We start from the raw sequence: 8,872 nt of genomic DNA, 5'->3' as shown, positions 1-8,872 counted from the left end.
GAAGATTATTATATACTTGCCATGAGCTCCAGAGTATCTATACTTCTGGCATTTTCCCAGGCACTAAAGGCCAACCAGTGATGGAGACTTTGCAAGCGACCTAACTCAGTTTGCTTTGCAGAGAAAGCTGAACCTTCTAGAAGAAAGCATCTCCACCCTAGGAAAGAAATATTTTCACAGCTAAGTCGTTGAAGGTTGCACCTTCCTGCACAACCTTCTGAAGGTTGCACCTTCCTGCACTCTTCTATAGGAGGATTATTAGGCTTCTCTCCTGAAACCAGGATAAAGTCTCTGTCTATAGTGCTAAATGATAGTGTTCAAAGTCTAATGGTAAGAGAAGCTGTCCATCATAAACTTTGACATTAGGTCAAGGACTTTTCTCACCTTGTGCTTTCAGGTAGGGCAGTCATGGAGTTGCATGCTATTAACAAGGATCATTATATTGCTTTTATCTGAAGGAATAATACACAAGGAATTAGAATAAACAAAAGGGGATAAAACCTTAAGGGTATCAATTTTAATATCTTCGAAAAACAAAAATTCCAATTCCAAACTGTCCAATTCCAAAATGCCACAATACAGAAAGGGAAGGGCTGAAACTTCAGTAGGAGAATTGTGAGAAGTCTTATTTTAAAAACCTAGGGATAAAGAACACCCTCAGTATTGAATATTTTGGAGGCATCCTACTCTTCGAGAACCCAAAGGAAAAACAGAAGTTAAATAGCAAGACGCTTTTGCAGAAGTGTTGAAACAAACAAGAAGAAGTTTTATTTTGAAAATACACTCTTTGAAGATAAATTTGGCTTCCATTTTCCATAGCTAGGAGCATCCAACAAGATACAAAAACAAACAAAACAAAACGACAAAACAAAGACCCACGACATTATGTACAGAGCTCTAAAATGAGCTGTGAATATCTACAAGAAACTAGCATATGCTCTTTGTGAAGGGTTGTACTTGTGTGGCTTTCTACAGTTCTCAGTCCTGGGGAAGAAGAGTTAACTCCCTGTAGCTGCAGGTGCGGCTGCAGCAAGGGAAGAGCTGGGGTCAGTAAGGGGTTGGGGGTGCGACCCCTGGGTGGGAGGCGTGGAGAGGTGTCTGGGGAGGGGAGCCGCGGCGGCATGGGACACATCCTGGGCTTCTCTAGAAGTCCTGCCGCGGGGTGTGGGTCAGGCTGTGCCGCCGCAGATCACAGTTTCGCCTGAACACTTTGCCGCACTGCTCGCAGCTGTAGGGCTTGATGTCTGTATGGGTGAGAAGGTGAGTTTTCAGATTACTTCTCTGATTAAAGGTTCTTCCACATGTGGGACATTTGTGTGGAGATTCCTGTTCAGATGTGAAGCAAGCAAAGGATTAATCCTTCACACCACCACCGCACCCTTCTCAATAGTTTCTGTTTTATCGGTATCACAAGCGTTAACATAACACGCGCACGACAACAAAAGAGGGGACTTGCAGGAACAAATCTGGCTCCTAATCCTCCAATCATGAAAACACACGCGCCGGCACACACAGGCCCCCCCCCCCCCCATTACACTGATAACTGCCAGTGGCCACCGCGGTGGGCTTTGTGATTTCCAGCTCTTTACATTTCATCACCGTGTCACAGGCAGGAAAAGGAGGAAGGAAAAACTCTAATCCTCTCTTAAGGAATGACATTCTCCCGGGCAATAAGGCTCCTCTTTGCTGGAAAATTAAACTATTCCTCAATGTTCAGAAAACTACAAATTATGAGGCCCCTGGGAGAGGGAGCATATGGGATTTCACCATGCCTCCATTATCGAAATTACCTTTATTTCCTCCCAAACACGAAAGCTTTAAATGCAGGGCAGATCAGATGGGGAAAAAAATAATTCTAAAATTAGGATTTAGAATACAGAGAATGGTCTTTTCTTTAAGAAAAACATAATAATGTTTTGTGTTAAGATTAATTTTGGGGGGGGTATAAAAAAGTTGAGTGCTGTTTTCCCCACCTAGAAAACTAAATTTAAACAGAGCCTTTAAAAGAAAGAGCTTGCCATTGAACACCTTTGTAAGGAGCAAAAATGATAAAACTAAACCAGCCATTGTCTTTAAACAAGAAAACAAACTTACCTGCATATGTAAAGTTTTGTGAACCGCTAGAGTTCTAGACTGACAAAATCCTTTCCCACACTCCTGACATTTGAAAGGTTTTTCTTTGGAATGGATATACCTGTAAATCAATATAAGGTTTCAGTGAAATTGTTTTACCACCACGGTGAGGAGTTTCTTTTGACAGTTACTCAAAAGGAAGTCGTGAAAGGACAAAAGAAACGGGATTCCCATTATTCATGTTTTTAGATTTTACTTTTTTTTTTTTTTTTTCCTGTGTAATTCTGTTTATGGTTAACCTCAACTAACAGATTCTTCAAAACATTCACCGGACGCCGTCTTTATCTACACTTGATCGCCCTCTCTGGCGTATTCTGGAGCTCAAAATCGTGCCGAATGAGTCCTTCCTGGTCTCTACGGCTTTCTCTGGTACTTAAACTGGCCAAATCATGATGTTAGGCAAGGTTGAATTCAGGGGAACCGATTCTCTAAACAGCCGCGGAGGATCCCAACGGAAGTTCTAACTCCATGGAACAGCAGGTAGAGTCCAGAGACAAGATACCCCAGCCCCTCTCCTGGGAAGTTTTTACCGGATGAAAACACTTGTAGTATTTCTTCAGTTGCCGTGTATGAATGCAGAGTTTAAGGTCGTGGAGGGGGTGTGGGGAGCTGTTTCTAAATTCAGTGATCTCAAGATCCACATAAATAAAATAAAATAAAGGTCGCCTTGGCAGGCTCTGGGGTACACCTGGGGGTGGGGAGATAGCAAAGGGAAGGAACCCAGAGAAGGTCGCCGGAGAACATTTCTAGAAAAGGTCTGACGGCAGCGCGGACTAATACCCACCATGGGAAGGTCTTTGGGAGCCCTCGGCTTTACCTGCTCCGCCTCCCCAATGGCAACCGGGAGGAAACTGGGAAACAGATCTCAGGACCAAGGCCAACCCACCAGATTGCAACTGCCTGGGGATGAGGAAAGGCCCTCCCGCATTCCAAACAAGGACGCAGTAGGAGACAGCAGCAGAGGAGAAAGGTAAATGTTGGGGACTAGTTGTAGCTGGCCGCCAGGGAGGGCCTTTGGGGATATATTCTAGTTCAGAGGGGATTTTAGTGACACTTGGAATGTCTCTCAGGGATTCGGTACTCTGGACAAAGTCGCCTTCCCTTCCCAGGCCAACCTCTTTCCCCACCTCACCTGTGATCCCGCAGATGATCTTGCCTCCGGAAGGCCTTGTGGCAGATGTCACACGTGTATGGCCTCTCATCCGTGTGGGTCCTCTCATGGATGAGCAAGTTGTAGGATTTGGTAAAGTGTCTGCCGCAAAACTTGCAGATAAACTCTTTTTTCGTTTTGGAGGGCAACCTCCCTCGGGAGGGCTTTCTGTCCGGAGTCAATTTACTGAGCCCCGAGATGGGGCTACCCAGCCCCGGGCTCAGCTTGGTCAGGTCTCCTATCTTAGGGGGATCCTCTTGCGTGGCGGCCACCGCCAAGTTGGCAAAGTCAAAACGGGGCCGGTCCTTGTGCAGGGCTGGGAGGACGTGGGCAATGGCTCCCTGCTTGGGGTGGAAGAGGTGGGTGGTAAAGGGCAGAGCCGGGAAAGGGAATCGCGCGTCCACGAGGCCCTGCGCCGCCGCCATCTCGGTGATGGTGGAGCGGGTGATCTCGTGCACGTTGGGGTACCCCAGCGTCCAGTGGTTCATATGCATGGTCTGCACGGCGCTGAGACCGTACAGGCCCTGCAGGTGGTCCACCGCGGCGGGGAAGGTGTTCACCGCCTGCAGGAAGGAGTAATTGGTGAGCTGCAGCGACGGGTGGAGCGGGATGGGCGCCGGCAGGGCCTTGCTCCCCATTTTCCCGGGTGCTGGGGGGCGGAGGGAACCGCCCCTTTCTTCCAGGACTCAGAGGCAGGTGGGCGTGGGGCTCCGGTGAAAACCCAGAGAGACAACAGCACGCAGAGCAAACCCTAAAAATGGCAGGGGAAGAGAGGGAGAGTTGTGACTATTATCTAAGCCCGCTCGGTCTGGCCTTTGGCGCCCGCCAGGGTTACCACACCTCCCTTCAAAGTCCTCCTCCCCACTCTACTTCAGGGTCCTCAAAAGGAGTGGTGAGGGAATCGCATAGCGCCTGCCGGGCGAGTCCGCACCGAGCTCGGCCCCGGGACCAGGGTGGCAGGCGGGACAGGAAGTGGCCTTCTGGCGAGCGGTGCACCCCGCGCCCCGGCGGCCCTTCCGTGGGCGCCCACAGGAAGGTCGGGTTGCGGGCACGCAAGGAACGGAGGACCCGGGCCCCGGAAGAAAGAAAGGCAGGCGGTGTGTGTGTGCCTGGTGGGGCGGGGGCGGCGGGGGGGTTGTGGTTCTGCAGAGGCAGCACCCACTTCAGCCCACCCACCCCACCCTGTGCGGCGAAGCTCGGGCAAACACGACGGCCCGAGACGCCCGCACCCGCAGGCCTAGGGCCGAGGCGCCTCGGAGCTCCCCGGGGAACGACGAGGAGGGCCCGTCCGAGCCGCGCGGTGCGGCTGCGCCACGCGCTGCGCCCCCCGCCGGCTGCCCCGCCCCGTGGTCGCCTTTCCCGCGCTTACCCCGGCCACGCCGCGGCGGGTGCGGGAGCTCAGCCTCGGTGAGCTTGGCGCTCCAGGGCCCTCGGGCCCTCGGAGGGGCCAATCTCGCCCCGCGCTGACCTCGGAGGTTTTCTTTTTCCTTCCTCTGCCTCAATCCCATTTATCAGCGGTGACGGGCCGCAGGAAAGAAAAGTGACACCTCGGGGGCCGGGTTCAGCCTGGAATCGCCCCCTCCTCGCTTCCCATGGGCCGTCCCCTCCCACCCCCTACCAAGATCCCTTCCAGATGGTTCAGGCTCCCGGGGGGGGGGGGGGGGGGGGGCGGGGGGGTGGGATAGGGGTGGGTGGGCGGAGAACCTCCCTGAGGCCGGAACCCCTTCTCCCAGACTGAGCGCCAAGCTCCCGGGAGGCCGGAGCAGCGTCCCGGCCTGGCACCGGGGAGCCGCTTCCTACACCGGGGAGGCCTCAGGAGAAGAGCAGAGAGGAGTGGAGGAGAGTGGGCTCCCTGGGGAAGGATAGGAAAGGGGCAGCAGGGGAGTCACAGCGAGCAGGCCGGGTACAGTGCGGCTTTGCCCGCCTGGAGGAAGCTCGTTTATCTGCTGGGAGACGTGTGCGGCCTGGGCCTAAGCAGGGTGCAAGCACTCGCATCTCTCTGTGCCCCAAAGAGCAACAGAGAGGTCTGATTTCAGACCCAGGTTCCCCAGGACACCTCACCTGCATTCAGGGTGCGCCCACCTTTTCCCACTTCCAGCTGCCTTTTAGCCGCGGTTCTGCTAGGTCCGCCCGACCTGGGCCTTGCCTCTGAGGGCAGCTCCCCAGGTGCGGGACTCACAGCTGAGCGCTTTCCCTGGAGAGGGGCAGGCGGGCCGGTTAGAGCCAACAACCTTTAAGCCTGGCTTTTGAACGCAGCAGGAAGGTGGGAAGGTTTGTCCAGTCTTCCCCTCATCACCCACCCCTTTACACGCCTGAATCTTCTCTAGTGCGCTGTGAAGTGTTGCCCCGGGGCTCCAAGGGCAGACTTGGGGGACCGCGCTAATGACACAGCGCTCTGACAAGGCAGAATTTGGTCACCTCAGTGAGGCCCACACCTTCTCTCCCCCCTCTTCTGTTTGGAATGCTCAGAGACAGGGATTTATTAATGAACCGCTTCTGCCTGGTGGTATTTGGTCTGGGAGTTCAGACTGGAAGTTAATGAGAGGTGTGTTAACAGTCAGAGGGGCTCAGTCAGACCATTCAACCGAAACTGTAAACCTCCATTAAAGTTTCCCACCACAAATCACGACTCATTTTTGTTCAGTGGCAACCCTCAAGCCCTCCTAGAAAGGCAGAAAAAAAGGTACTAAGATCCCTGGTAATCTGTCTGATTATTTCCTCTTCCATTAAAAATAAAAAGTTACACTTTTATTTCCTTCTTTTTGTGTAAGGATTTTCCAGAGGTTCAAAATATCATCTTCCCCCTAGTGTTAAAAAGTGGTCTCCCCCTTAGAGAGGAAACTGAAATTATTATTTGGGTGTATTCCCAGACTAGATTTCTTAGAAATAAATACAGGAGGCAAAGTACAACTCCTACCACTGTTATGGGGCCAGGGGGGAGGTTGTCAATCAAAGGAATATCACCACCTGTGATTTCCATTTCACGTGCACAAAGTGAAATCTGCCCTAAACATTACATGTTAATTCTGCAGGCACAAAGTTGAGTGCCATCTTCCTTCCCCTTTCTTCAAATGGTTTATAACACAAAAATTAGCAACTCTATTACAGTTCAGCTCCAAAGTGGCACAAAAGTGTATTTCATAGTAAGTTTTCATTTTAATTTGCAGGACAGATAGTTTCTTCATAGAGGACGAGCAAACCATTGGTGACTTCAACCCTTTTACAAACAGAACAACCCTAAATATCCACCAAACACTTTTGCCATAAATAATTAGGGAATTTAGATTTCCACTCTCCCACTGAGTTGCTGGAAATGTATGTCAAAAGATATGTTAAGTCAAGGCAGAGATCTAAAGTACTTTCGTTTTGTCTAGAGTTGAGCATGTAATTCCCACACTGAGTTTCAGGCAATAACAGCGATCATCATCCTCTGCTGTCATTTCTTCACTACCCCTTTTCGGACCATTGGTTACTTTTAATTTTACAAGGAAAGAACCAATGAAAAGACATTAATATTTCGGTGGAGCTGAGGCTAGTTTTCTTTCATCAGTCTTCTTCACAGGGATTTCCAGGCATGTACAGAAGTTTTGTAAAATTTAGTTCACTGGTTGTCCACAAGTAAAAAAAGTGTACATAACTAATTTCAGTTCAGAGAAGCTTTCAAAACATTGGAGAAAAAAAGGTACGTGGTAATTTGATAGAGTCTTGCCCTTCGGTAATGCTGTTATTACACTGAGTTATCTAAAAATAATATACAGTCAGGGGTCATCTGTTAAAACCTGTGTGTTGGTGTGAGAGAAACGACGGATGGATCCATAGACTCGCTGAACTTCAGCCCACGCCACAGTGGAATTTTGCATAAATCAGAGCGAAAGTCTTAGCAGATATAAGGAGATCATTTAAAAAGTAATAATGTTGGCCAGCCTGGATCAGGTGAACAGAGGAAAACGGCCGCGAAGTTCCTGCCCCTTCGCAGCGCCTCTGCCTTCCCAAGGAGTTAATTAAATTAAGATGCCTTCCGCATAATCTGGGTTCTGTTTCTCTCTGCTCCCTCGCTCCCCCTGCGTGAGTAATTTTCTTGTTCTGCTCAGGACTGCAGTTTGTTTAGCAGAGAAAGTAGCTGTCTGCGCCGTTTCGCTTCGGAAAGCGCCAACCCTCTTTTGTTCTCTGCTAACAGGTAGGGCGACGGATCCAGCGCTCCCTCCACAAACACCTTTTTCTCCCTCCTTCCTGCAACCACCGCTCGTTTCTCTGTAGCTCTTACGCGAGAATCTAAGCGTTGAAACCCCAGGGGAATTTGCCTTCTGCACCCCCCACCGCCCCCCACCTCCAGGACTGGAGGGTGGGAGGGAAATCAAAAGGCCAGCACAAGGTTGGAGAATTACCTGGGACTGAACTATTACTTCCCTCCTGAAACGCGCGGGCTAGGCAGGCAGTGTGAGTCCCGGCGCGTTCGCGCTGCGCTGCCGCGGCTGCCCCGGGACCGGTGGACCAGGGATACTACGGCACCGTCAGAAACACCACGGGATTGTGGGGCTTTATCTCAGCGTACGTTGATCAGCTTTTATAAGAAGCCTTGCTGAATGCTTAGATTAAATGTCGCAAAACAAAACTAAAGACAGCACATAAAAGTGTGTGTCCTTAAGTGTTAGCTGGGAGTGGAGTGCCGGGGATCCGACAAAGTGAGAAACACAATGCCCCAAGACTGCATCCATCTGATTTCTTTTCACAATTTCTGAACGTGCGGCACGCCTGACCGAGAATGTGAGTGTCCCCTGCACCCCCTACACCCTTCCTTCCTTAAGGCGGCTGCAGCTCCTTCCCAGAGCGGACACTCACCTCCCTCAGAAAGGTCCGCCCGGGCAGCGCGGCTCAGACCCGGCCCAGGTGGTGAGGCGCAGAGCTCGGAAAGGTCATTGGGTCCACGCGGGGCAAACTTCTTTTTCCGAGCGGAATCCCGGGAGCCGCGGACATGATCTGGAGGACGACGAGCAGCAAAAACGAGAGCGGATCCTCGCCTTGGTCCGGGTCTGTGGACGTGGAGATTGCAAAGCCCGGGGGTTGTTAGAGCCGGCGCTCAGCGCTCGCCCGGAACCCCGCGCCTCCGCGAGCCTCCAGCCGCCGACTCCGGGTAAGGTCGGAGCCTGCAGTCTGGCAGGGCCATCACCCTCCAGCAGCGAGCGCTCCGAGCTCTGTCCCCGCCCGCGTCCCTCCCCAGGCTGCTCGCGGCCGGGAGTCCCGGGCTTTAGTAGCAGCCCCGCCTCCCCTTCGGGCGGGCGTCCTGCAGCAGCGCGGGGCCCACGGAGGCTGACTCCGCCTCCGCGCCCGGCGCCCGCTAATGGTCCACTCTGTTTACTTGTGTTTGGATAGCAACTGAGTCTTAAAGGCACAGGTTTGCTCGAGGTTTCCCTGTTACAGAGATGAGCCGAAGGTGACTCAGTTCAAAACTCACACATAAGCAAAGCCTACCCCCTTTCCTTCTCGGTGCCACTTTTCCTTATACTGTTAGAAACTGAACAACTGGTTCTCTGCTTCCTGAAGACCCTGAAGAGAAACCCAAAGGGCATTTTGTAGTTTTACTTGACGCTC

General features: G+C 51.7%; 1 protein-coding gene across 2 annotated transcripts; it reads right to left on the bottom strand.

The window, feature by feature from the left end:
* Positions 1 to 745: 745 nt before the first annotated feature.
* OSR2 (odd-skipped related transciption factor 2) lies at positions 746 to 8,649 on the bottom strand. 2 transcript variants are annotated; one of them, XM_035011612.1, is made up of 4 exons: positions 8,123 to 8,649; positions 3,266 to 4,034; positions 2,095 to 2,194; positions 746 to 1,244 (listed from the first exon to the last, which is right to left on the bottom strand). In XM_035011612.1, exons 2-4 carry the CDS (start codon positions 3,919 to 3,921, stop codon positions 1,170 to 1,172), a joined length of 831 nt encoding a protein of 276 aa, XP_034867503.1. In that variant the 5' UTR covers positions 3,922 to 4,034; positions 8,123 to 8,649; the 3' UTR covers positions 746 to 1,169. The 2 variants fall into 2 exon arrangements, with proteins under 2 accessions (XP_034867503.1, XP_034867502.1); XM_035011611.1 differs by having other exon boundaries at positions 746 to 1,326; positions 8,123 to 8,513.
* Between the last annotated feature and the right edge of the window lie 223 nt (positions 8,650 to 8,872).

Source organism: Mirounga leonina, unplaced genomic scaffold (genome assembly GCF_011800145.1).
Source record: "Mirounga leonina isolate KUSES-001 unplaced genomic scaffold, KU_Mleo_1.0 Mir_165, whole genome shotgun sequence".
Classification (NCBI taxonomy): Eukaryota; Metazoa; Chordata; class Mammalia; order Carnivora; family Phocidae; genus Mirounga; species Mirounga leonina.
This window is presented reverse-complemented; position numbering and strand designations above follow the sequence as displayed.

What these genes read in the sequence shown, in the direction of transcription:
- OSR2 (XM_035011611.1), bottom strand. Translation starts at nt 3,921, where the DNA reads ATGGGGAGCAAGGCCCTGCCGGCGCCCATCCCGCTCCACCCGTCGCTG. An exon ending in GATCATCTGCGGGATCACAG is followed by an intron (nt 2,195 to 3,265) that starts GTGAGGTGGGGA and finishes ATTGATTTACAG; the next exon opens with GTATATCCATTCCAAAGAAA. An exon ending in ACAAAACTTTACATATGCAG is followed by an intron (nt 1,327 to 2,094) that starts GTAAGTTTGTTT and finishes ACATCTGAACAG; the next exon opens with GAATCTCCACACAAATGTCC.